Source organism: Sceloporus undulatus, chromosome 1 (assembly GCF_019175285.1).
Source record: "Sceloporus undulatus isolate JIND9_A2432 ecotype Alabama chromosome 1, SceUnd_v1.1, whole genome shotgun sequence".
Classification (NCBI taxonomy): domain Eukaryota; kingdom Metazoa; phylum Chordata; class Lepidosauria; order Squamata; family Phrynosomatidae; genus Sceloporus; species Sceloporus undulatus.
Window position 1 is genome coordinate 90,153,178 of NC_056522.1, and position 27,754 is coordinate 90,180,931.

Genomic DNA, 27,754 nt, shown 5'->3' on the forward strand with positions numbered 1-27,754 from the left:
GCCAAGCCCTCCCTCCAGTCCATCTGCCTTGGTCCAGGCCTCGGAGGTAGAAAGAAACTGCTGGACCTCTTACCCTTTCCCTCCACCACTCCCTTCTCCTTCTGTGTCATGTCTTTTTAGATTGTAAGCCCAAGGGCAGGGAACCGTCTAACTAAAAAGATTGCATGTACAGTGCTGTGTAAATTTACAGCGCTTCATAAATAAAGGTTAATAATAATAATAATAATAATAATAATAATAATAATAATAATAATAATAATAATAATAATAATGTGTAATTTGGATTTAAAAATTAAGCAATCTAATTGTGTAGAGTTTTACAGTTGGGTCCTTCTATTATTTTTAGCAGAATAAAAATATAGAATGGTGGAATATTTGTTTATATATAATGTTGGTAAATGTTGCACTGCTACTGCCAAAAACAGTAACCCTTGGTCTCATCTAGTATAACAGACATCCTGTAAAAACAGTCACCTGTGGGATTATCATTACAAACAGTAACTATAAAATGGAAGCAAAAGTGAAGAAAATCACAGCACACTTATATCATATAATGCATTTTTGTTAGACAACAAGGGGAAGAGATGAGGAAGAATAGTTTTGCATGGTAACTGAATAGCTCCTACAGCATCTTGTTTCAGCATCAAACCCACTACATAATATTTGTCTTTTAAGTTTTTAATTGAATTGATCCCCTGTTCTTTGCTTTTTCTCTTACAGGTAGCTGCATCTTTTTGGAAGGGATGTCTGGAACCCTGCTTTAGTTGAGCAAATATCTCTCTCTGGATCATTCTTCATGAGATCCCTTAATAACCATGGATAATATTCAAATACCACAGCAAGTCATGACAGATGTATAATAAATTGTTCAGAGACATTTCCTGCCATGAACAGAACTGTGTGACAGTTACTTCTTAGCATAGACCCACAAATGATCTAATGCCTATAAGACTACTATGTGGAATGTTCCACAGAGAAAGAGACGTCTGTGAACTTGGAACAGCTCTTGGAACAGCTCTGGAGAAATGGGAGTAACTAAACTTTAAACTCATAAAGCACAGCACTGGATACATTTCATGTGCCTGTACAGCTTTCAAGTGAACTAGCACTTAAAAGACCTTGTGTGACAAAATGGACTCTGGGGATACAGCTGTAGGGCAAAATGCTACCTCAAGGTCTGGAGAAACAGCTAAAGTATCGAGCAGATGGAGACAAGAGCAGCCGGCCAACATTAAGATGAATGCAATTGGCAGTCTGGAAGGACAGGCACAGATTGAGCCAGAACATGGGGAAAGCCCTACATCTGCACATCTTTTCAGTGCTGGGAAAGTGGTGTCACCCAGTGATGCTACCCAGCAAACGGCAGACAAGCAATACCCACAGCACCTTTCGAGTCCATACTCTCTTTCTTTCCCTCAGCATTCGTTGCCACAAGGATACTTGCACAATCTAAAACCGCACCAGAGCCTAGAAGGCCATAAGTGGCCATTCCCTGGCCATCTGCAACCAGTTGCCTCCGAGGACTTATTTCCATTTCATGTGCATGGCCACAGTGGAAGTTTTTCCAGAAAGAAAATTTCCAGTTTGAACCCTGCTTACAGCCAGTATTCTCAGAAATGTCTAGAGCAGCAGTCAGAAGATGGTCATAAAAAAGAACATAAACCCAAAAAGCTTGGCAAATACATTTGTCCTTACTGTAGCAGGGCTTGTGCCAAACCTAGTGTACTTAAAAAACATATTAGGTCTCACACAGGGGAACGTCCATATCCTTGTGTCCCTTGTGGTTTCTCATTTAAGACAAAGAGCAATTTATACAAGCACAGAAAATCACATGCCCATGCAATTAAAGCAGGATTGGTACCATTCACAGAATCAGCTGTATCGAAATTGGACCTAGATGCCAGTTTCATTGATGTGGAAGCAGAGATACATTCAGATGGGGAGCAGAGCACAGATACTGATGAAGAGACATCTTTACTAGTTGAAGGTTCTGACAAACTGAGCCCGGGTCCACAGATTCCACTGGATATCACTGGCAGAAGTGGCTTTCACACATCCATAGACGAATCCTTAGGAGGCCCAATGAAAGTCCCTATTTTGATTATTCCTAGAAGTGGCGTTCAGTTGCCATATGAAAGCTCCCAACACATTGGGTCTGATAGCCTGCAGAACCCATTAAGTACTAAGTCTGATGACTCTCACACCGTTAAGCAACGCCTTGCTCTAAGGCTGTCTGAGAAGAAAGGACAAGATTCTGAGCAATCATTAAACCTCTTGAGCCCACATAGTAAAGGTAGCACTGATTCAGGTTATTTTTCACGGTCAGAGAGTGCGGAGCAACAAATAAGCCCACCAAATACCAATGCAAAGTCCTATGAAGAAATAATATTTGGGAAATTCTATAGGATTAATCAAAGGACTGCACAACCATTGGCGACAGCCAATCAAGATCTCAGCTCAATGGGGAGAAAAGGCAAGGTGGAATCATTGCCTCTCACAGGCCCTAGATTAGACGTCAAGATGCTTGAAGACCGAATGTCTCCAAATAAAGAAGCACTCATTGATCCTAGTAAAATCAGTGCTATAAAAAGTAGCCAAATCTTTAATGATGGCAGTACAGATTCAAAACAATCTCAGATTGTCACAACAGCCATCAAAAACGAGTCAACCCTTTTCCCAAGAAGTCACCCAGGTGAAATGCCTCTTCTCCTAGAACCTCCAGCAGATGTAAACCCACTCATCAGAAGCAACTCCATGCCAACATCATCAGCAACCAATTTGAGTGTCCCATCAGCTTTACGAGGAAGCCATTCATTTGATGAGAGAATGACTGGTTCAGATGATGTTTTTTATCCTGAGTCAATAGGAATACCCCATCAACGCATGCTAAGGAGACAAGCAGCCTTTGAGCTGCCATCATTACACGAAGGACACTCTGATTCAGAGTACCATGGAAGAATGGGCAAGAACATGATGATTGCTTCCAGCCGATCAGTTACAGGAGAAAGAGTGCCAGGCATGAGAGAGAAAAAATTATCAGCAGTGGACAGACCCTTTTATGATGGAGATTCCTCTGGAAAGCACTATAGAAAATGGGAAGACTATGGGGCCCTGAAGCAAAGCTACAGAGATACATCAATTGTAAGTGGGTCAAAGTATGGAGAATATTTTACTGAATCACCTACACAGTTTCAGGCAGCATCTTCTACGTATGGCATTATATTTGAGAACAGAAAACGTAGAATCCAGAAGAGTGTTGGGGATGAGGAAGATGCACCATCATTGTGCAGTGGTTCTACTGGCAGCTCCATGAGTGGTGATTTCGATCCTAAATTGCAAATTCAGGAAGGACCAAGGAGTGGATTTGCAATCCAAGGCCATGAAAGTTCTGCTCATTCTCATCCAGAGCGCTTTGAAATCTGCAGGCCTCATCTACAGTCAGGCAGCCCAGCCACTAGTATAGATGAATGCCCTTTAACTGCTGAACAAGAAAAGACAGGAGAATCTCTGAGTCGGAAAGGGAATGTAATCTCTGTCATTCAGCACACAAATTCATTAAGCCGGCCAAACTCATTTGAAAGGTCTGAATCTACAGAGCTTGTTGCTTGCCAGCAAGATAAAATGTATTCATCATCTGAAACTTGTGAAACTGAGATCGCAGCATCCCCAATGAGCCCAGATAGGGTCCAGCAGACAGAAAATGCTGACAGTGTTAGCAAACAGCCTCCTTCTTCATCCCAACATTCTCAACCATATCATATGCAGCCCAGACTTGTTCGCCAGCATAACATACAGGTACCTGAAATTCGTGTCACAGAGGAGCCAGACAAGCCTGAGAGAGAAAAGGAAATACCAGCAAAAGAGCAAGAGAAGCCAACAGAAGAATTCCAATGGCCCCAAAGAAGTGAAACTCTTTCCCAGCTCCCAGCTGAAAAACTCCCACCTAAGAAAAAGCGCTTGAGGCTTGCTGACTTGGAGCACTCCTCCGGGGAGTCTAGTTTTGAGTCTACAGGGACAAGTCTTTCCCGTAGCCCTAGCCAAGAGAGTAATTTGTCCCACAGTTCAAGTTTTTCAATGTCCTTTGAAAGGGAGGATAGTATCAAGTTCATAATGTCAACCAAGCAAGATGAATTTGGTAAACAGCCTGAGTTTTTAACCGTCCCACCTGGTGCTTACTCACTTTCCGTCCCAGGGCATCATCAACAGAAAGAAATGCGACGTTGTTCATCTGAACAGATGCCATGTCCTCACCCAGCTGAAATCCCAGAAATACGAAGTAAATCCTTTGATTATGGGAATCTCTCTCATGCTTCTACAGTAGGAGCACCTCCTATTGCTTTATCTCCAGCAAGAGAAAGGAAGAAATGTTTTCTGGTTCGACAGGCTTCTTTCAGTGGTTCTCCTGAGATTTCCCAGGGTGACACAAGTATAGAACAAAATATAAAACAAGAGCAAATGGAACATGGGTATGTTGCCCTCCGGTCTTCCCAAGTCACATGGCCTCATTCCCCCTCATGTGTACAATCTGATAACTCTGGGAAGCAGTCTGCTGGTTCTTGTCCACCACGCAGCACTAGTTTATCTCCACTTTCCCGTCCCTCAACCCCGCATGCACCTTATATTCCAAGTAAATATGCAGCAGAACAAAATCTATTTGCACTGCAAGAAAAGGTTCCTTTTCTTCCCTTCCACAACACTCTGTTGCAGTTTCCATACCCATCTGTCTGCATGGTACACTTGCCATCTCAGCCCCCATGGCCTTCTGAAATTTCACAAACCCACTTTCAACATCATTTTGCACAGCAGCTTCAAAAATCTTACTCCAAGCAACCTTTTCCAACTGAAAGCCACCCAGGCTACCACTTGGAATATGCTCAGGAGCATATTCGAAAGAAAACTGCTGATTATGTACATACGAAAGAGCAAACTTACCAGCGTTACTCAGGAACATCTGGGCAGTATTCTAAAAATGCACTTGCAACATACCAGCCAGATTGTAGCATTAAATCAACTGATACCTCTTCTGAGCAGCAGCTACAGGTAGATTTTGAAGCCCAGAATATTGGACCTGTTCAGTCATTACCAGGCACAGTTGTTCCTGTCAGGATCCAGACTCACGTGCCATCCTATGGTAGTGTTATGTACACAAGCATTTCTCAGATCCTTGCTCAGAGCAGCAGCCCAGCTATTGTCATTTGCAAAGTAGATGAAACTCTTTCTCAAAGAACATTGGCAACAAATGCAACCATGCATGGAATAGGCTTCAACATAGCGCAGGTGCTAAGCCAACACGGAAGGCTAGAAAAATATCCCTTGTGGAAAGTACCACAGACTCTGTCACTTAATTTAGACTCTTCCATCCCATTGTGTTTGACCTCCAGTTCAGATACTTCCTCTACCCTTGGTGGAAACAAACGGATGCTTTCACCAGCAAGTAGCCTGGAACTCTTTATGGAAACAAAACAACAAAAGAGAGTCAAGGATGAAAAGATGTATGGGCAGATTGTAGAGGAGTTAAGTGCTGTAGAACTCACCAGTTCAGACATAAAGAAAAGTTTCCCTAGACCACAAAAGCCTCAGTTGGTTAGGCAGAGCTGTACTACTGAGCCAAAAGAAATGGTGCCGTCCACCTTGTCATCTTCTCCATTATCATCTGCTTCATCTCAAGATTTGCCAGCCATTGAGCCTTCCCAACTGAACAGGGATAACCTTCCCAGTTTAGACTCTGCTTCACCAGGACAAAAATCTAGTGGCACTTCTGATGGTAGAGAATCCCCAGAAGAACTGGATGTAGATGAAACAGCATCAGACATGAGTCTAAGCCCACAGAGATGTTCATTATCTTCAGGGGAAAGTCAGACTGAAGACCAGTGCAAACAACAAAAATTGCCATGTGGTATGTTGGTACAAATGACATCCCAGCCAAGTAGGAAAGCAGTAACCTCAACAATTCTTCTGACAGATCTAGCTGATATTCAACAAATGCTACAGTACCCTAGTTTGCGCACCACCACAACTGTGAGTTGGTGTTTCTTAAACTACACAAAACCCAATTTTGTTCAGCAAGCCACCCTGAAATCATCTGTTTATGCTTCATGGTGCATTAGTTCCTGTAACCCAAATCCATCAGGATTGAGTACAAAGATTACCCTAGCACTCCTACGGTCCAAACAGAAAAGCAGTACAGAAATATATACATTGTCTCCAATGCACAGGCCTGGAACGGGAAAAGTGACATCATCAAGTGCATGGAAACAGTTCGCTCAGGTAATTAACTAATATTTAAGGATCCACATGTTTTTATTTAGGCCTTGGAATATGTAAAAATGTGCAGTGCATCTAATTTTTGAAGTGATTTTTTTAGAATAGTTTTTCTAATGTAGTGAATATAATGCTTTGGAATGTCAATTATCTTAGAGAAGATCTGGGAGCAAGAGCTATCAAGAACATGGTATTATGTTCATGGACTGTCTCTGATAAAGCCTTGTGAATTGTCAACTCTTTCTAAATATATTCATTCACAGAAATTGTTCTCTTGGAAGAAGATGTTGTATTCCAGCTGGCTTATTAGCAAACAAAATTTATTTCATAAATTGGGTCAGAAGTTGTACTTACAAATTTTCTGGGTTTTTTATGTAACAGATGTAATTTATCCTAAGCATAAAATAGATTAAATTATAATATGAATGTAATATATTTGTATAAGGGTGTCATACTCTGAACAATAGTGGTGGCCTTGCTACTTGTCAAAAACCACAATAGCCTGCTACTTCTTTGCATTATAGAGTGCTTCCAGATGACAAGATGGCAAGGCTGATCTGCACCTTCAGAGGCCTTAGTTTTCACATATCTGTTAATTTTATTGCCCCGTATTCAGGTGGCAGTTTATGATACAATTTGGCAAAAATATTAAAATTGGAAAGGGGCTTCTAGCTGTTGCCCAAAGTTAATACCATGTTGGATAGTGGTTCTCAAACTTTGGTCCTCCAGGTGTTATAGAATTCACCTCCCAGAAGCATAGCCAGCTTGGTCAATGGTCAGAGATTCTGGGGTCTAAAGTCTAAAATATCTGGAACACTACCAAAAATTGAGAACCACTGATGTAGAAGACAAATCTGAATTATTAATCCTGGTCTTTAGAAACATTGAGATTATAGGGCAGGCCACAGCTGGGAAAATCTGTCAGGTTCCACAAAAAGGCACCCCCGTGTCTTCCTTTTTTGTTTTAAACACCATAGTGACAGGCCTATATTGGTCTAAATTAATATTAAAAATAAGGTGATAACATTAAATGTGGAATCATCTGGGATTGTTCTGGCCCTGATGTAAGACTGTTATTCCTCTTAGTTAGAGCAATTGGCTGTATTTTGAGATGTTGTAGATTTATGTCTCACCAATGAATGAGTGCCTAATGTATTGGGTTGGGGAAACTAAAGGCAGTTGGACCTGGTTTGTTGCCACATCACTGCCTTTTGAACTGTAGGCAGAGAAACTAGTGTGTCTTACCACACCAACCCAGATGGGCCAGATGGCTTTGAGCAGATTATGACTTGAAATTCCAATGCTAGCAGTTGACTGGTTTTGATCGCCTAGTAAGTGTTCTTTATCTTTACTTTTTGTATATGTGATAGCATTAAGTGACATTGTGCTTATAGTATCTCTGAGCACTTCAAAAACTTTCTGCTGCTACCTACTGCCTATCTCATTTATTGCTTGACAAATTTAAAAGGCCAGATTAATTAGCTTCGGCTGAGCATAATGTCAGGTTTAAGTATGTCCTGAAGCATATACATGTTTGAGGCACAGTGCCATTATTCTATTTACATCTGTTGCATTTATTTTGTGTTTCAGACATGGTCAGCAATTAGTGACTCTTTTTTCTTTTCTTTTTTTGCATTTCACAGATGAAACAGGAACCATTCTTTGTATTTGGCAGCAAGTTTGAAAAGAAAGCAGTGGGGAATGTTATCAAAGAAAGAATTAAAGGAGACAGCCATGGTGATAAAGATATTGTAGCCAAACAAACTGAGCCAATGCGAATTAAAATTTTTGAAGGAGGGTAAGAACATTCAACTGGAATTAGCATTTATGTTTTGTTATGTTTAGAGAGGTATTCCAGTGAGCTGCTTAGAGCTCATGCAAGACAACCAGAAGCAGGGCTAAGAAAAACACACACATGTCAAAAAGGATGAAAAGACAAAGCAAAGAAAATGGCTTAAGATCTTATTTTTCCTTCATGCATGTTGATATACACTGGATTCTTCTGTGCATGGGTAAAAAGAGAGTCTTGCACAGTTGGGAAAAATAGATTTGTTATTACATATACAAGGTATGGTATGTAAAAGAACTAATATGGTAGTAATAGTGCCACCAGTATTATGATTATGAATTAAAGACATAGTGTTTTTAGTTTAGTTAAAAATCTCTTAAAGAGAGGAGATGTTTCCTAGGGCCATTGAGGGTTTCACATTGTACCTCCTGCTATGTTTTGGATGCTCTGTCACAAGTGCTGTCATAGTAGTTGGAGGCACAGTCATAAGGGGGGCAAGTTCTTCCATCCGTTATCTCTCGATCATCCTTAAATATGAAGACCCATTGTGTACTTAGAAGTCCTCTCCATATTTTCAGTGTAGCTTGCTCACACATAGGTGTGCGTAAGGTAGATGGCATGTAGCCTTTCATATTCCCGGAAGTGTTCAACTTCAATAGCTGTGTTAAATTCTGTGTGTATGTGTCTTCTAGATCATTTGGTACATGTGATTGATAATTCCTGATGGGGCTCATTTCAAAGCCTGCCACCCCCTCAATTTCAGGATCCATGTGTTAAAGTAGACCTAGTGAATCATGTCAAAAAGGATAAAAAGACAAAGCAAAACAAAGTGAATCAGTGAGACTTTTAAAATCAACACTTATGTAAGTTTACTGGGTCTATTCTACTTGGGACTGACAGATTCAACCTACCGTTTTCAATATATCACCTTTAAGATTACTCTCCCAATGCTTTTTCCTTTCTAGTTTTCTACTGAGTTGTAATTCAAATTTTAAAAAACAAAACAAAACAAAATATGGACAGCAGGCCTATTGTGTCACAGACTTGTTTTGTGTGTTTTACTGTTTCAAACTTCCTTGTTAGTGTTCCATTCAGAAGGCACTAACTACTGATAGGTAGAATTATGCAAATGAAGTTGTTTGAATAACAAAGGCCTGTTACAGACTGCCAAAATAAAGCTGCTTCGGGTATCTTTGGAGGTATGCTGTTTAAATGATGCATGCATCCTAAGAATCCGGAAGCTACACCAAAGCTGCACTCCAGTGCTTAGGAATGGAGTGTGGCTTTGGCACGACCTCCAGACTCTTGGGACCCATACATCATTTAAATAGCATACCTCCAAAGAGACCTGAAGCAGCTTTATTTTGGCAGTCTGTGACAGGCCAGTGTTTGCTTTCCGTCACTTATGACTTTTAATACCAAGAGAATTTATAGAGACCGTGCTCTAGGAAAAGAAAATTTATGGCAGGTTGAAAATAACAGACCTTGGTTAATAAAACCAGAAAAATACAACAGGCAATGCAAAATTCCAAATAATAACTCAAAATCCCAATATTGGTTACATACAATCTAGCTAAGCAGTCATATCAAATTCTACTGTTTGCTGAATGACTTGGAAGTAAAGGGCCCTTCTATACTTGGTGGTATGCCAAGTTGCACAAGGATACTGCTTCTTGCAAATCCCCTCTGCCCCATATTATGCAATAGGCGACTTTCAAAGTTGGAGCAGTTCTAAACACATACTCGAATGCAGCATGAAAATAAGACAAATAAGCTCATTGCATCTTGGCCATGATGGGGCAGAGAATGTGGCAGTAGCATAGCCATAACAACAAAAAACAGGGGAAGCTCAGTTTTAGAGTGGCCAGAGCAGAACCTTGCTGTTCATTGTTCAGAAATGTATATTGTTGTAGATAGAGCTAGCAAGTCTCCTACTTGACAGAGCTCACTGAACCATGGCCAAAAGTGGATGTTTGGGCATTGGTATACACTGTTTACTTCATGAAACAATTGTATGAAGTGTGTGTGTGTGTGTGTGTGTGTGTGTGTGAGTGAAATAAAGCAGAAATCCAAATTTGTTTCTGCTTTTGAATTCATAAAAACTTATAGCAAAGCTTTTGCCTTTTTTCAACATGGCAGTCTTCACTTCTCTTGCTAAAGAATGATTGTAATGAAGACTATGTCATATGATGGGGAAGGAATATTATGGGAAGACAGGATTAGAGGAAGGTGGTGTGAAAACTAAAGGAAGCAGTATCAGCAATTTAAAATATGTAGATTACATCCTACTACTAGCATAAAATAGCACAGGCTTGGAACAATTATTAAAGAAATGAAGAAAGAAGGTGCAAATGCAGGTTTAGAGATGAACATTAAGAAAACATAAATAATGACGACATATGATTTATGTAACTTTAAAGTAGAACATGGAGGCATAGAAATAGTTCAATATTTTCTATATCTTTACTCTGTCATTAATCAGAAGGGAGACTGAAGTCAAATCAGAAGAAGACTAGAACTTGGAAGGGCAGCGATGAAGGAACTAGACAAAATCCTGAAGTACAAAGATGTATAATTGAATACTAAAGTTAGGATTATCTATGCCATTGTATTTCCAATGTCTGTGTAAAACAGTTGAACAAACTGAACAGTGAAGCAAGCTGATAGGAAGAGAATCAATTCATTGGAAATGTGGTGCTGGAGAAGAGTTATGGGGATATGGGTCCTAGAGCAAATCAAACCCGATTTCTCCCTGGAAGCCAAGATGACTAAACTGAGACTGGCATACTTTGGGTATATCATGGGAAGACATGATTCACTTAAAAAAACACAATAATGCTTGATAAGATAGCAGGCAGTAGGAAAAGAGGAATACTGCATTACAGATGGATAGACTCAGTCAAGGAAGCCACAGCCCTACATCTGCACATTTTCATGTTTTTATTGTCTGGATAGTTTCACAGTAATGATTTTAATACTTTTATCATTTATTTTGTATTGCTGAGGTTGGTAACCACCTTGATGACTATTTTACTTTTACTGGAAGGACAGAATTGGAATGAAACAATTGAAGAACGATTGATTAATTGAGCAAAAATCCTTTAAGATTTTTGAAAGTTCAGTACTTCACATGCAGTGGGAAAGTTAGTAGTATCAGGAGCTACCCGTACCTGGGCAAAATAATCTTCATAATGCTAAGGCATACAGCCTTTTAGTGCCATGCCTTTGGTGAAAACTGGACAGAGAATATAGAAAATCCCATATGGTTGAAATTGGTTCTGTGCTGTCATCACACACCTGTATACTTCTGCTTTTGATTTCTGATCACCTTTTGTCATAAAAGATTAGTGAACATTGGGGTTCAGATCTGCTGGTTCGAACTAGCAAAAATTTTCTTTCACCAGAACCATATCTATATGTGAATGTTTATTAAGCATATTACATAAATAGATGCATTCTCATAATCCATACACAACTCTGTGGAAAAGTGTTTTATGTTGTTGTTTGACTTATGTTAGTGAGTGACTGTGCTTTTGCTACAGTATGATCATTTGTGTACAGTATTAATAAGTGGCAGAAAAGGGGAAAAACAGAGGAGGAAGGTTCTTTCCTGCAAATGCATAATTTATAAAAGTGTACTTGATGTTCTTGGTGGAATAAAGTTTTGTAATCACAGAATATCTCCTAAGCTACAATGAATGTGGATGCACATACAGTGGGTCCTCCATATTCACTGGCGTTAGGAGCACGTGATCCCTGTGAAAGTGGAAAACCCGTGAATAACAAGAACACTACTTTTTTTTACCTGAGAGAACACCTCTTTAGGAATCTCTAGGTCCTCCAGTACAACTCTGTGGCCAATATCTGCCAGATGTTGACCATTGGATTGTGCTGGAGGGCCTACAAATACCTAGAGAAGCGTTTTCTCTGGGAATCTCTAGGTTCTCCAGCATGACTTCTGCCTGACGTTGACCATAGAGTTGTGTTAGAGGAACTAGAGATTCTTAGAGAGAACTTACTAGTCAAATCTATGAATGAGGAAATGTATGAGGAAAAATAGACTTAAATTGAATCCGAGTAAAATGGAGGTACTCACTATAGGAACTTCTAATCCAGGTATGGAGATATGTCAACCAGTCCTGGACAGGGTCACACTTCCTCTAAAGGACTGCCTTCACAGTTTGGGATTGCTCCTGGACTCGTTACTTCAGTTATCATCACAAATGTGACGGCCAGAAGCACTTGCTATCAGCTTCGGTCTGTACGTCAGCTGTGACCTTTCCTGGAGCCAGGGGACCTAGAAACAGTAGTACACACGCTGGTAACCTCCCATATTGATTTCTGCAACACACTCTACATGGGGTTACCCTTGTGCTAAGTTCGGAAGCTTCAACTGGTGCAAAATATGGCCGCTGGTCGCTGATAAATCAACTGGTCACTGATAAATCCAGATTTGACCATATAACACCTATTTTAAAATCCCTCCACTGGCTGCCAATTAGCTTCCAGGCAGAGTACAAGGTGTTGATTATCACCTTTAGAGTCCTACATAGCTTGGGTCCAGCTTACTTGCGGGAATGCCTCTCACCATATAATCCACCCTGCACACTCAGATCCTCTGTGAAGAATTTAGTGCAGGCACAGAAGACCAGGCTGGCAGCAGTTTCCCAGAGGATGCTTTCTTTCACTGCTCTGAAAGTGTGGAATGACCTTCTGGAAGAGATCCATCATATCACCACCCTTGACACATTTAAGAAGGCTGTCTAGACAGATCTCTTCCAGTGGGTCTTCCCAGACTGACCTTCAATAAAGGATAAACCCATCTGCCCCTAGTTGTCCTATCCTCATTCTGCGTGTTTTAAATTGTTTTTAGGATTTATTATTTTAAACTGTAATTGATTGTTATTTTTACGTATGGTAGAGGCTTAGGGGGATTGTGTTATATTGCTTACGTTGTATTATGTACAATGCGGCCGCACTATGCGCAGCATTCTATGCTGAAAGGCGCGAGCAGGGTGCAAGGGGTGGCGCGTCCCATTTAGATTAATGGGCACACATGCCGCCGCGCTGCCGCCACATGCACGACCCCCATTAGTTTCAATGGGGCTCGAGCATATGTGGTTTTTTAAAGTGGGGGTGGGTGGGTCCGGAACGGATCCCCCACATAAAAAAGGGCGCACTGTATTTTTATTTCTTATTGTAATCCTGCCTCAATCCATAGGGAGAGGCAGGAATAATAATAATAATAATAATAATTATTATTATTATTATTAATCAAATTTGCAAAAGTCAAAGCTGCAAATGTGGAGGGCTGACTGTATATGTTTATGTATGTAATATTGTATACCTTTAAGTTATTTCTGATTTATGATGACCCCATAGTAAACCTATTACAGGATTTTCTTGAAAATATTTGTTCATAGGGATTTGCCTTCCTTTGACTTGCCGATGGTTACCCAGTGGGTTTCCATGCCCAAGTGGGAATTTGTATCCTCATCTCCTGGAGTACTATTTTAATCCTGCCTTTCTTCTAATAGGTATAAATCCAATGAGGATTATGTATATGTTAGAGGACGTGGACGTGGAAAGTACATTTGTGAAGAATGTGGGATTCGCTGCAAGAAGCCAAGTATGCTCAAAAAACATATCCGCACTCATACCGACGTACGGCCTTACATATGCAAGTTATGTAATTTTGCCTTCAAAACAAAAGGTACTTAGTAATCCTTGTTCTGATGGGGGGGATGGATTATTGGCTCTTTGCCATTCATGCTGCCATATGCAGAGGAAATTTTTCTTAAAGCAAGGTGGTTTTATTTATGAAAATGGAACTTTATGAAATGTAACTTTCTTCTCTTTATCTAAGTTATTCAAGGATTTATATGAGACAGAAAGGCACTTTGTATAACTTAATTAAGAATTATGGGCTTCTATCCAGCCCATCTGTCTGCAAAGGAAATGCAGTGGCATAAAAACTGCCTTAGCAAATATTACTTTTGTGCGCCAAATGTTGTGGTGAAAGTATTAATTGCATCAAGGGATTGTACATTTACAGTGGCACACTGAAGAAGCAGAACATTAGCTGCCGGGCAGAAAATTCCTAGTTTGTCTTTATGGTGGGTCAGGTTCACATATATAAATAATGCAAGGATCCACAGACTCCAGGTGGGCCACTCCATCCACAGTTACATTAATTATGGATGTCTGAGAGCTGAGAGCTTGTGTTCACATGTACTTGGAGCCCAATGGAGGGTGGAGAGAAGCTTCAATTTGTCAGTCTCAGGCTTTACATCTAAGGATGATCTTTGGAAAAGAAGTTTTCTTTGCCAATCTTCTTTTTCACTTTTTTCCCTTTTTTTGAGAAATAATTTTATCTCAGAAAATCCCTAATTCTCAATTGTAAAATCCTGTTCTTAATGGCTGCTATATTGCAGTCTCCACACACACATTTAAAGAGATAAAGACCCCTGTTGTAAGGGTGGGTATCACACCCTCCCCAGATGTTGTTGGAGTGCACGTTCCAGCAGCCCTAGCCAATATAGCCAATAGTAAAGAATGCTAAAAGCTGCACTCCAACAACATCTGGAGGGTATGCTTAAAAAAATATATCACAATCATACTGGTTCCTAACCTTGCCCTATTGATTCTGTAGGACTAAGGAACATAGCAGACTGGGAGTAAGGGGTGGTTTGGGGGGGGGGGGGTGGCGGCGTGTGGGCATGGCATACACATGGTGCACACTTTGCCACTGCTCCCAAGCTGGTGGGCAGTGTCATGGCACTTCTGCAGTGTTTACATGTACCACATCACAGAAACGCCGAAAAGCCACCACCACTCCAAAAACAGTTTTTTACCCAGCTCAAAAAGGAGCGCCTTTGAGCTGGGAAAACGCCAAATCAGGGTCATGGCATGAGGTTGATGCAGGCCTGATCTGGTGATTAAACGGATGGCTAGAAGCCTCTCCTTTGGGACCATCTGTTTTGCCCCTAAGTTAACAGAGACAGACTTCATTACTGGTTCTAATGAAGGACATTAATCTATAGGTTGAAAAGAGGAGTGTGACCCTCTGTATACTTTTGGGTCTTTCAGTGACACATTGTTCATCAGTTTTCCTCTTGGTTTGTAAGGCAGACATTTTTTTCTTAAGCAGCAGGAACTGAGGAGAAGGCTCTTTCTGTTTCTTTGTAATTTCCTAACATGATTCCAGCTTATATTTCTAGCTAGAAGATGGGCTGAGCATCCCTCTGAGGTTGCTGAGGGGGGAAATCAGTGTTCCTGTTCCTTCCCAGATCAGGTCAGAAAATGTGTATGGTGTGTGGGTAGGGTTGCCATAATGGAGGACCTCCGAACCGGGACAAATGTAGGACCAGGTTTGAAAATGTAGGACTTTTTTTTTTTAATTTCCTGGCTAGGAAATTTTAAAGACGGCCCTCATCGCGGCGATAGCCGCGGTGCTCCTCCTCCTCCCGGCCTGAGGAGAAGCCTCGGCCGGCTCCCATGCCGGGAAGGAGGCGGGGGCGGGGGCCGCCCCTCATCGCGGCAATGGCCACGGTGGGAAGCGGCCTCCTCCTCCTCCCTGGCCTCGCGGAGGCCTTGGAGGCCCCAGCGGCCGGAGCTCTGACCGCAGAGGCGCCTCAAAGGCCTCGCTGGGGCCCGGGAGGGAGCGTATCCGTGGCTGGAGCTCCAACCGCGGAGAGCCTTCCCAGGCCTCAGCAAGGCTTTGGAGCCGCCGCGGGGCCGCGGGGGCCACAGTGGGCGGGGCCGTCCCGGTTTGGGCGCCAAACCGGACCGGGACCGGGACGGCACCGCCCAAACCGGGACTGTCCCGCCGGGGGGCGGGATATGGCAACCCTGGGGGTGGGGGGGGGGGGGTGATGGTGCTGATGGAGAGACTTTTTTGGCCTTTTCATCAGTGCAACCCTTGAAGAAAAATACCCTCCCTCCCAAATTGAGTTGGAGGTTGAAGGCATAAACTATTCTAGCTACAGAGCTGGCATCGTTTCTGAGCCATCTTGGGCATCTGTCACAGGAATGGGAGGTCTTTAGATCCTGTGGATCCTAAGCTTACCTGATTCTATCTCACAGATGTTTCCCCTTTCCCCATTCAATTGCTGTGCACAGTTGCTGTAGCACTGACAATGGAAGAGTGATGGCACCAGGAGTCTCCACCATCATGCCAGGGAGGCCTCTGACAACAGCTGTCTTTATCTGCCACAAAGACAGCAGTTTGCAATATCCTAGGCCTCCTGATTGCATTTCCTGGGATTATAGATGGCAACCAAATGTGTTGCAAGATCACTCATAGATTGTTTAGTACCTTTGTTTGGATGCAATGGCTCAAGTGGTTAAGATGCTCTGTTGATTGGCAGGTTGGCAGTTCGAGGCCCAAGTGCCGCATGATGGGGTGAGCTCCCATCACTAATCCCAGTTTCTGACAACCTAGCAGTTTGAAAGCATCAAATGCAAGTAGTTAAATAGGTACCACTTTGGTGGGAAGGTAACAGCATTTGGTGCAGTCATGCTGGCCACATGACCACTAGAGCAGTCTTTGGACAACGCTGGCTCTTCAGCTTAGAAACAGAGTTGAGCACTACCCCTTACAGTTGGTTACATCTAGATATTCATGTCAAGGGACTACCTTTACCTTTACCTTTACCTTTGGTACCATAATCCATATGATATCACTATCCATATCCTTCTGGCTCAGTGACAGCCTTAGGCCTGTTACAGACTGCCAAAATAAAGCTGCTTCGGGTCTCTTTGGAGGTATGTTGTTTAAATGATGCATGCACCCTAAGAATCCAGAAGCTGCACCAAAGCTGCACTCCAGTGCTTAGGAATGGAGTGTGGCTTTGGTGCGACCTCCGGACTCTTAGGACCCATGCATCATTTAAATAGCATACCTCCAAAGAGACCCGAAGCAGCTTTATTTTGGCAGTCTGTAACAGTCCTTAGACACTGTGACACTTGATGCAGATAATCGAAACAGTGGTCCTTTTTCAAGTAGACATTCACAGATGGTGATAGTGGTGGTGATAGTCATTACAGATGATGATGATGATGATGATGATGATGATGATGATGATGATGATGATGGTGGTGGTGATGATAATGATATAAAAAATAATGCAGGTGCAAATGCAGGTAAGTGTCATAGCAAAAATAAATAAAATCTACAGGCTCAACAGTCCTGAGTATCAGAATGAGGCTGTGAAAGGAAACAAACATAAGAATACACATGCAGTTGTATGATATTACTCTTGTATAACGGCATTTAAATTGAATTACACTGTCCTGTCTGTCAGTCAGTCTGTCCAGTTGACATGTTCTCTGGTTTAGAAGGAAGAGGGAAGAACAAAGACTCCACATGGAGCCAACAAGATTTTTATACTGATGCCATCTAGTAAGTGTCATATTTATGCTTTTTCACAGGAAATCTGACAAAACATATGAAATCTAAAGCACACATGAAAAAATGCCTAGAGCTGGGGGTATCAATGACATCTGTAGATGATACCGAAACGGAAGAAGCAGGTATGCCACTATGATTTTTTTAGTTGCAGAGGCCTTCGCAGTATGCAAATGACTCATCACACTTTATCACTTGCTGACAAGAGAGGATATGTTAAGAATTTTAAAAAAGTTTATTCATGTCAACACCAAGCATTGAAAATAATCTTTTGACATGTTTGTGTGAAGCTTACGGAGTGCAGGTTTTGTTTTTTTTTACTGGGAGAACAGAAAATATCTCCTGCCTGTCATTACAGTGGTCCTAATGTACACAATATTCTTAGTGACTTGACACACAAGCACACTCCCAAATTGTGTGAAAAACATTTTGTACCATGAAACATGCATGGGTAGCTGTGTTGGCTATTTAGTAAATTCAAACAAAACCCCACCAGTGATATATTGGCCAATCAAAATACACAATATACAGTGGTCCCATCCCTTACGCGGGGGATCCATTCCAGATCCCCTTGGGTAAGGGAAATTCCGTGGATGCTCAAGCTCCATTAAAGATAATGGGCCTTGTGCCTGCGCCATGGGTGCGTGCACTATTATTTTTTCTGGCGCTACTTTCAGCGCAGCTTCTAGCATATGCTGGAAGCTGCGTAAGGTGCGCCCATGTATGATGCTGGCACACTGTACTTCTTTGAGGCTATCAAACCTCCACTGGCTTCTTCACTGTACCATGCTGAAAGAGTTGTCTAGGTCTCATATACCTGGAGATACCATACTGCATGTTCCGAAATAACTATGCTGAAAAATTGAGGTATGTGGTTTCTAGTATTGAGGTATTGAGGTATCTGGTTTCAAGGAGCCCTGGTGGCGCAGTGGTTAAATGCCTGTACTGCAGCCATTCACTCAAAACCACAAGGTTGCGAGTTCAAGACCAGCAAAAGGGCCCAAGCTCGACTCAGGCTTGCATCCTTCCGAGGTCGCTAAAATGAGTACCCAGACTGTTGAGGGCAAATTAGCTTACTTGCTAATTAGCTTACTTGCTGTTCACCACTATGATCTTTGGAATAGCGGTATATAAATAAAACAAATTATTATTATTAATTATTATATCTAGTTTGATATATCCTTCAAGCATCTGAGAATCCTAGTACCTGATTTCTTGGTGTCATGTGATTTGTTGTATGTGTGTCTTAATTTTGGCCTCATGATTACAAAGCATTTGTCTAGTTGATGCGTTTAACCGTTAAATGTTCAGATTGACTAACAGTTTAAACTTGTGTCAGTTCAGAAGACAGTCCCATTAAATTTACTAATATACACTTCTGGATAAGTGTGTATAGTATTGCAATCAATGTCTTTTAGGACCCTGTAAGTGCTGGTTTTTTCCCCAATCCACAATCAGCTACCATGTGATTGGAGTTCTAATCTGTGCTCACCCCCTCCTGCAAATGTTTCAGAAACCCATTCAAATCAATGGTGAGGGTTATGCACTCAGTGTCAGAGACAGCATTTTCTGAGCTGGATTTGCATTTAGGTTACGCAGGTATCACCCAAATGCTTGTTTTTCCACAGTGAGAACTGTTGATACATTTGCCAGCTTTGCACATTGGAGAGCTATGTGATCAAATTGAAAAGTAGGTTTCCTTCATATTGTCTGCTCACTTGTCACATTTGTTTCAGAAAATATGGAAGACACACACCATGAAGTTGAGAAGAGCAACATGACTGGCACATCCACTGATCACCAGTTCTCTGATGCTGAGGAATCAGATGGCGAGGATGGAGAGGACAATGATGAAGATGATGAAGATGAAGATGATTTTGATGACACTCCTGGAGATTCAACACCCAAAACAAGATCGCGGAGCACTAGTCCTCAGCCCCCTAGATTCTCCTCTTTATCTGTCAATACTGCTACAGCATCCTATGGGGCTTCTCCTGACAGTTCAGTAGGGCATTCCTCTTTGATAAGTTACTTGGTAACTTTACCTAGCATTCAGGTCACTCAGCTCCTAACTCCAAGTGACTCTTGTGAAGACTCACAGATGACAGACTATCAGAGGTTTTTCCAGAACAAAAGTACAGATTCAGAACCTGATAAAGATAGACTTGACATCCCTAGCTGTATGGATGAAGACTACATGGTTTCTTTGGAGTCCAGTTCTTCTCCGAGAGACTTTTCATCTTCTAGCCGACAGTCCTCACCTGGGTATGATTCTTCTCCCTATAGAGATAATTCACCAAAGAGGTATTTGATGCCCAAAGGAGATTTGTCACCTAGAAGGCATTTATCACCAAGAAGAGAAATTTCCCCCATCAGACATCTTTCACCGAGGAAGGAAGCTGTGCTGAGAAGAGAGTTATCACCACGGAGAGATGCATCTCCAAGGCGCCATCTGTCACCAAGGAGACCAATGTCACCTGGAAAAGACACATCATCTCGAAGAGACCTATCTCCACGAAGAGAGAGAAGGTATATGGCTTCAGTTAGAGCAGCATCACCTCGAAGAGGCTTGTACCATAACCCAGCATTGCCCATGGGCCAGTATTTACTGTCTGAGTCGGTTTCTTTGGGACAGTCGGTAAGTTGAATAGATATGTTGACCCTCATAAAAATTGTGCTGCATTTATCTGGTGATGTTTTGTTGATTTGACAGTCCTACTCTGTTGACAATAACAGTGAACTTTTGTGACCAAGGATACAGATGTCTCTTCAGCCACAGTAATTTTGTAACTTTATTAGTCTTGCTTGGAAATTTTTAGTTTATTCTTAAGTCCTGAAATAAACTGAAACCAGTTTCTCAGGGCCTGACTAACAGCTGAGAACTGAACTCAGGTCTAGAGAGAGTCAGTGGACAAATTATCTCAGGCCATTTGTAATCAGTCTTGACCCATTTTTTTCATTCTGCATTTGCATTACAGCATCCTGTACCACAACTTTTCTTGGGGCCTCCTGACACTCAGGAGGGATTTTAGGAAAGCAGACAAAACCACAGTGGAGAGAAGGAAAAATTCAAATTACAGCATTGTATTTGCATTAATGCAATACTGGTGACTGAGGTGGCTGAATTGGCTGAATTGGAATTAGACATGTTTAAATAAATGATTCCTTTTCCGTCTAACTTGCACTAACACGTCTGACTTACACTGTGAGACACAGGAAAAGAGATTCCACCTCAACATTAGGAAGAACTTCCTGACAATAAAGGCTGTTCGACAGTGGTACAAACTCCCTCAGAGTATAGTGGAGTCTCCTTCCTTAGAGGTCTTTGGATGGCCATCTGTCGGGGATACTTTGATTTAGATTTCCTGCATGGCAAGGGGTTGAACTGGATGACCCTTGCAGTCTCTTCCAACTCTATGATTCTATTATTCTAATGGAAGGTGGTAATGTAAATGTATGAGGGGGAGGGAGCTACATCGATTCATGAGCAAACATGAAATCTGGAATGGCAAGGGTGGAGAATCAAGTGGTCATACAGAGGTTGTTGGAATGCCAGTTCTAGTTGTCATAGCCAGCATCCAAAGTTGAGGAATGCTGGGAGCTGTACTCAAATAACATGATTACAGGCACATCCTTTAGGGATATAGTTACCTGAGTTGTGAGCACTGTTCCTGGCTGCATAGTGTTCAGTCTTTGTATCTGTTGCTCAGTGGTAACCGCCCAGCTGCTGCCTCTAGCTAGAATTTAGTTGATATAAATTAATTTTCACAAATGGCAGATAAGGTAGCAAAATTCTGGAAAGCATTTCATACAATAGCTGTGGGTTCACATGGCAGTATTGCCCTTGACACAAAATGTATTCTTCTCTTGAACTCTCCATGTATATCTATATAAATTCCTTGCTCATAGATACTTGGCTTATTGTCAGCCTTTTTCTCAGTGTGCTGGTTTTTGCATGCAGATTTTTTTGTAATGAAGGAGCAATCAGTCAGGTCAGACCCTATCTTCAGTTGGAAGTGGTGCGATCTAGAAAACAACCCACCTCCTGTTTGTGAGAACTAGAACACCCTTGCAAGCCAGGAAGGAAATCTGAGCATCTTTTTTTAGTACTGACTCATACTAAAACAAAAACCCTTCTATCATCCATCTATTTTGTTCTCTTCAGTTAGCATCCCTTCCTGTGGATGTAAAGAATTGAACCTGGATATATAAAAGTAGCAATTTTCAGACATTGGAATTAGGTTCTTGGTGCATTTGAGCACTCCTACAGGCATAAATCTTATCACCTTTATCATAGAGAGAAGAAGAGGGGAAAGGGAAAAGATCAACCATCATTTTATTGCCACATAAAGGAAAGAGTATATAGTGTCTAATTTACCAAAGTATTCTGGCCTCAGCTGGGTTCCCCTCCCCCTAACATTACAGAAATTGATAAATGGAAACTAACTAAGTAACTAACTAAATGAAAGATATGTGTTTCTCTTGACACAGAAGGTACATATGTTCCTGCAGATCTAGCAACATTTTTCTCCATATAGATGTAATTTACTTCTGTCTTTGACCTTGATTACAAACTGAGCCTTTGTAAATGACTTTTAGGAAAGCAAATAAAAATAATTCAAGCCATTCTATATCACTGGTGGTGTTATGAATGTGTAACTATCATCACCTGGCCTGATCCTCCAGACCTACCTTGAAGCCAGTAACTACTCTAAATAATGGAGGTCTGCTTTGCTGATGATGCAGAAGGATTGTGTTAACAAACCATTCTTGCCAGTGAGCTGGGTTGTGACAATCAGGAGTGGGATTCCTGTGACAGTTCCTCATTACACCACAGATCACTGGCAGGAGAGGGCTGGAAACACCAGCAGAACAGCCCATTCATTCAGAGTTTTTATATCCTGCTCTTCTGCCAGAGCAACTTACAAATCTTTAATTACACAGTTCCCTGCCCTCAGCCTTACAGTCTAAAATGAGACATGAAACAAAAGGAGAAGGGAATGGCAGTAGGGAAAAAGTCCAGCAGTTTTTTCTTTCCTGATGGCAGTTGGTATGGAGAGAGGGTCTTTCTCCTGTTTCTGGACTAGCACTCCATAACTGAGTGTGTAACTCCAGTTTGGGAATTTGTTCCTCCAATACAGGATGAAAACCCGAAATATTAATTAATTTGTAGGAAATGGCTGTAAGAAGGATACAGTCTGCACTGTCAGATATCTTATTACCTAAACATTTGATGAAGGAATACTTGAGATGTAATTTCAGGATCATTATCCTAAATCATGAGAGAAGGGGAGAGTCTGTAGGTGCTGGGCCTCATCTGGCCTCTGAGGTTTCTAAATCTTTCTCCTGTACTGGAGGTCCCACCACCATTCTCATAGAAAGGCCAGCACATAATAGTGATGGTGAGCCTCTATTGGCAATAATCACAGGGAACCAACATGGTTTGCTTAACTTCCTTGCCGAAGGGATAAGGTATACTGTGGGCAAAGACAACCCAAGCTAAACAGTGACAACAAGGAGCATTCCAGTGCCCAAGCCACCCCGCCCCCCTGCTTCATACACAGTAAAGCCAGCAAAAGGAATGTTCCAACAGACAGTGCTTAAGTGAAGGTGGCTTCCCCCAATCCACCATTTGTCCCGTGAGGAACATCACCTGACATTGCCCAGGGATACCTGGAGGGATGCCATCTCTCCCACCTAGTCCTCCACTCCTGCTCTAAATCATCCAGCCTGATTGATGTAGGGCAAGTTACTGTAGTCACAGATGCTTGCTTAGTCTCTCAGATTCTTCTTTGCTCAGAATCACTATGCATTTGAGAACTGCAGCTTGACACAGTCAGCTGCAGGTGATGTCTAAGGTGAGTGTTCCATAGTCCATCTTGAGATGAAACAAAGGGGAGAGAAAGACCTACATTAACCTAGGGAATGGGGGACACAGGTTTCTAGATAGTGTTGGGTTGCTTAGTAGGACTGTTTATATCTAACAACATCTGGGTGACTGCATGTTCTCCACCTCACAACCATATATGCCTCTGATTTAGTTGATAGGAGGTTTTTTAATGGAGAAACCTGGAAGGTATCTTCAGGACTTTTGCAATTCCCAGTTATATATGTCCAACAGCTCCTCTCTGTTCAGATCAGCCTGAACTCCCAGAAGAGAAAGTTTAAGGTTTCTTTAAAGGTTTACATAGTTCAGTATACAGATTTTCAATGGTGTGGCACATCATCAAAATTTATATTTTATGGCAGAGTTGCAAAAGCATAAGGCACAATGTTATCTCCCTTGTAGGAGAGTATCTTAGATCTCCAAAGATCTGGCAGAATTTTTAAGTCACACAGTAGAGAAGAAAATATCATACCATAGCTGGTATCCTGTTAGTGACATATGCAAGTGTAAGTCCACCTTACACTTGCAAATGTATTTTTGACTGTTGCAGAAGTTGGTATTTTAATGCTATTTTAAGGTGGGAGGGAGATAGGGAATTACATTTTATATGTTTTGCTATGTTTTTACTTGCGGTTGGTTGTGTTCTATTTTTATCTTATGTTTGTTGTTACCCGCCTCGATCCAATACAGGAAGAGGCAGTATACAAATAATAATAATAATAATAATAATAATAATAATAATAATAATAATAATTCCCTCCCTCCCTCCACAACACCCCAATCCTCCTCTCAGGACTCACTGTTGCACTGTGATAGACCCACTCCAGCCTTTCCACTACTGTTGGATTAAATGCAGACCAAAGAGACTATCTCTGAAAATGTTGATACTGATGATTGTGTTACCATTTACCAAAACTGTCCAAGGGGCTTTTCTGTTCAGGAATTAATAAAACCATATTATTTCACAACTTTGTGGTTTCCATACTTTTTTAAAGCTGCCATCTGGAATCATATCTGTTAGCCCACTTGCCTACAGATATCTAAGACTGAAGTTATGTAACAGTTGCATAGTTGTAGATACAGTACTCATCCCAAACATGTCCTACTTTTTTGGTCGATACTGTTGAGTGATGCTTGGAATACTGTTGGCAAAATCAATTTCTTTCCCATTGTTAAATTTTCAGATATCATATGTAGTTTGCTGTTCACTTGTAGGCAAATTTAACATCATACGTTACTGCTGGAAAGTTTTAATTTATTGAAAAATTCCCTTTTGGGCTCCTCTTTTTTTTTTCCTTATGATTTCCACACATCGTTAGAAAATTCCTTAAAATATTCTGAGGACTGTACATGTGTACAAACTATTACACCATCTTGTAGCTTGACTTTATGGACTTAATTATCTTTTTTGTTTCTTTGCAAACGTTACAGGCAGAAACTTATCAGGCCCATTTCTCTTTTCAAAATATTTTTGCCTAGTAAGTAGCATCATATTTCATCTCTAGATTCAGGTGTTAGAAATGTGTGCTGTGTGTCTGTGTTTTGTTAATTAATACAGATGACAAACATAGTTTACATGTGTTCTCATAGACCCCCAAAAGGCCAGTATCTTTACTGTACATGGGGTGCTTATGTTTCCTTTTCTTTCTCTGTCTGCAGAGTTCAAGACCAGGATTGTTCCAGGGACCTTATTTCAGTATGCCTGGGGAAAAAGGAGTCCTGGAGCATCATGGATCTAACTTGTTTCCTGAAACTCCTACGGATTATGTCTTTAGTCACCTTCCCTTACACTCTCAGCAGCAGCTTCGTGCCCCCATCCCCATGATGCCCATTGGTGGCATCCAAATGGTCCCTTCAATACCTGGAGCCCTATCTGGTTTACATCCTGCCTCTGTCTTGCCCCTCCCAAAAGAGGGCTCTGGTGAGAAGAAAAGGGCAGCTTCTGAAACCATGACTACTGAGTCATGTGTCATTTCTAAGCACCATGAGAAACGTACCTGCCCTCAAACTCTGCATACAATGGTTCAGTGCAGTGCATCATCTTCTCAATTGCCGTTGATGAAAAAGAGCACTTCAGAGGAAGGCGTTGTTGAGAGGGAGCAGGAAGAAAACATACAGACTTGTACAAAAGCCATAGCCTCTCTCCGAATTGCCACAGAGGAAAGTCTACATGGGACAGAACAGAGGGATTTGGAACCTCCTCCGAAGCCCTCAGAAAGTGCACATTTTAGCATGAAACACTTTAGTGGCTCTGAGCCAGGCCAGATCTGTGCCTCAGCCACCAACCCTGACTTGCACAGTGGCGAAAAGGACCTTTTTGGTACATCACAGACTGCATTATCTCATTCCACCTTTTACAGCAAAAGCACTGTGGATGCCAGACAGATAGGCTACCCCAGTAGGAAAGATTCCCCATCAAGCACACAGGAAAGAGTAGACCCACCTTTGGAAAAAAGCAAACCACAGTGATCTGAAATGTGTGAAGACTTTAATACATGTGTTTACTCCCAATCCCTTTATCCCCCTTAGTGATAGAAGGAAGTATTGAACCGTATAGCATGCCAGTTCTAAGTTACAGTAGTTTGCTATTATATATACTTTTGTTATATCAAAAGAATTGAGTAAAACTACGAGTCATCATGAGCCTGACCAAAATGAAATTTCAAAATTCTTATTGGGTCTGGTACTTTTAACCTGTACAGGTGTTTGTGCCTTTTCTTTACTTTTGCTTATATTCTTATAAGCATTTTTTAGCAGTAATTTGTACATATTTTAGAATTTGTGTATCTGCTTTGTAATAAATGTAATTTCTTTCCTTTTGAGGACACTTTGACCTAAATGATGTAAAGCAAAAAACAAAAAAAGCATCAATATATATGTGAGGTTGCACTAAAATATTTTTATATGATTAAAACTGAACAGCTTTTATGTACAGCTCTGATTCTGTAATACTAATATTTATTTACTTTGTTTCATAAATTGTACATTTTTTCTTAAATGTTGCGGATTGCTTTTCTATGTGAAGCATGGGATTTACTGTTGCATTATTAGAACAAAATGTATATTGTAAACAAGATATTTAAACTAGAGTATCTTATCTTATTCTGCACTTATGCGTTAGTTTAAAAAAAGATAAAAGGATGTATCAGTCCGTTCTTAACTCTTGTAATTTTTTGTCTCTTGTTTGCTGGATCGACTATAACTTAAAGTGCTGATTGTGATTTTAAAAAGATAGTACCGTAAAGCATTAAAGTAAAACCATGTGCTATTGTGAGTTTTTTCAAAGCTTTATAAAACAGTTATAAATATATTAAAAGTATTTGGTCTTATGTGAACATGTTGCTCTATATACTCCTTTAAAAATATGGGAAAACATTCCACCCCATGTAAATATATACGAACTGGTGCAATTTCATGTAGATGTTTGGACGCTTAGTGGCCTCATTCTGTTTCAAGTAAAGTCACTGGGCACCATGAACTTGACTTGAATGGAAACAGGATCAGGCAATAGGTCACACATATCATTATCTAAGTGTCTTTTTAAAAAGGGGGAGGAGTGAAACTCTGGATCCCTTGGCCTTGAGCGTCAAGGAATTGAGCTTTAACCTGAGGTGAGAAAGCATGTTTGACTGTATAGATCTTGGTGATCGGCTGGTCCGTAACTTAGTAGTCAGTGCTGGGCACTGCAGGCTAGAAACAGAGCCATGGAAGTAAAATTATAACAAGGAGCTTAGTTATATTGCCAAGTTATCTCCATTGCAGGGGTGTTAGGGTGGGTTATGGGATGGATATATGCAAAATGAAATACTTGCTCACAACCATCTCAAGACTCCAAGACACCAGAGAAACATTTGGGGAAATTTCCTTGCTGGAAGAAAAATGATCATATCTTCATGTCTATCAAAGAGAAAAGGCCATTTGGGCAAAATAATTATATCCTTCAAGATTAAGGGCATTTATAGTATTCAATTATCTTGGGAGAAAACTGGGAGGAACTTTTACTTATATGTGTGATGGTATGATTGATGCCCCCCAAGTATACACACAGACACCCAAGTCAACAAAAAATCTGAATTATTTTCTGTGCTATTTAGTGGATTATAATTCTGTGAAAACACGTTTGTATAATTGAATTGCAATACATTTAAGGAGTGTTCTTTAAAAAAAAAAGAAATAAATATACAGTTACATTATATATCTAGTGTGTAGTTTTCATGTGGTTTTTTTTAAAATTTCCCTCAGCTCTTTTAGGGTGCAATCATGCATATTTTACTCAAGAGTAACCCTCATAGAATGCACTGTGGTTTTCTTTTAAATTGAAAAAAGAAGCAAGAAGATTGAATGCATGTTGCACCATGGTGCACAATCTGAAATTACATTGGAAAAATGTATGGATAAGTACTTGCAT

The 27,754-nt window shown here is 41.0% G+C and overlaps 1 protein-coding gene across 1 annotated transcript; it reads left to right on the plus strand.

Annotated features, from left to right (window-relative positions):
- Window positions 1-1,011: 1,011 nt before the first annotated feature.
- Window positions 1,012-26,656, plus strand: HIVEP2 (HIVEP zinc finger 2). The gene is made up of 6 exons (XM_042461119.1): window positions 1,012-6,267; window positions 7,905-8,059; window positions 13,588-13,763; window positions 17,483-17,584; window positions 19,196-20,097; window positions 25,006-26,656. The coding sequence occupies exons 1-6, from the start codon at window positions 1,132-1,134 to the stop codon at window positions 25,813-25,815; spliced, it is 7,281 nt and encodes a 2,426-aa protein (XP_042317053.1). The 5' UTR covers window positions 1,012-1,131; the 3' UTR covers window positions 25,816-26,656.
- The last annotated feature ends 1,098 nt before the right edge of the window (window positions 26,657-27,754 follow it).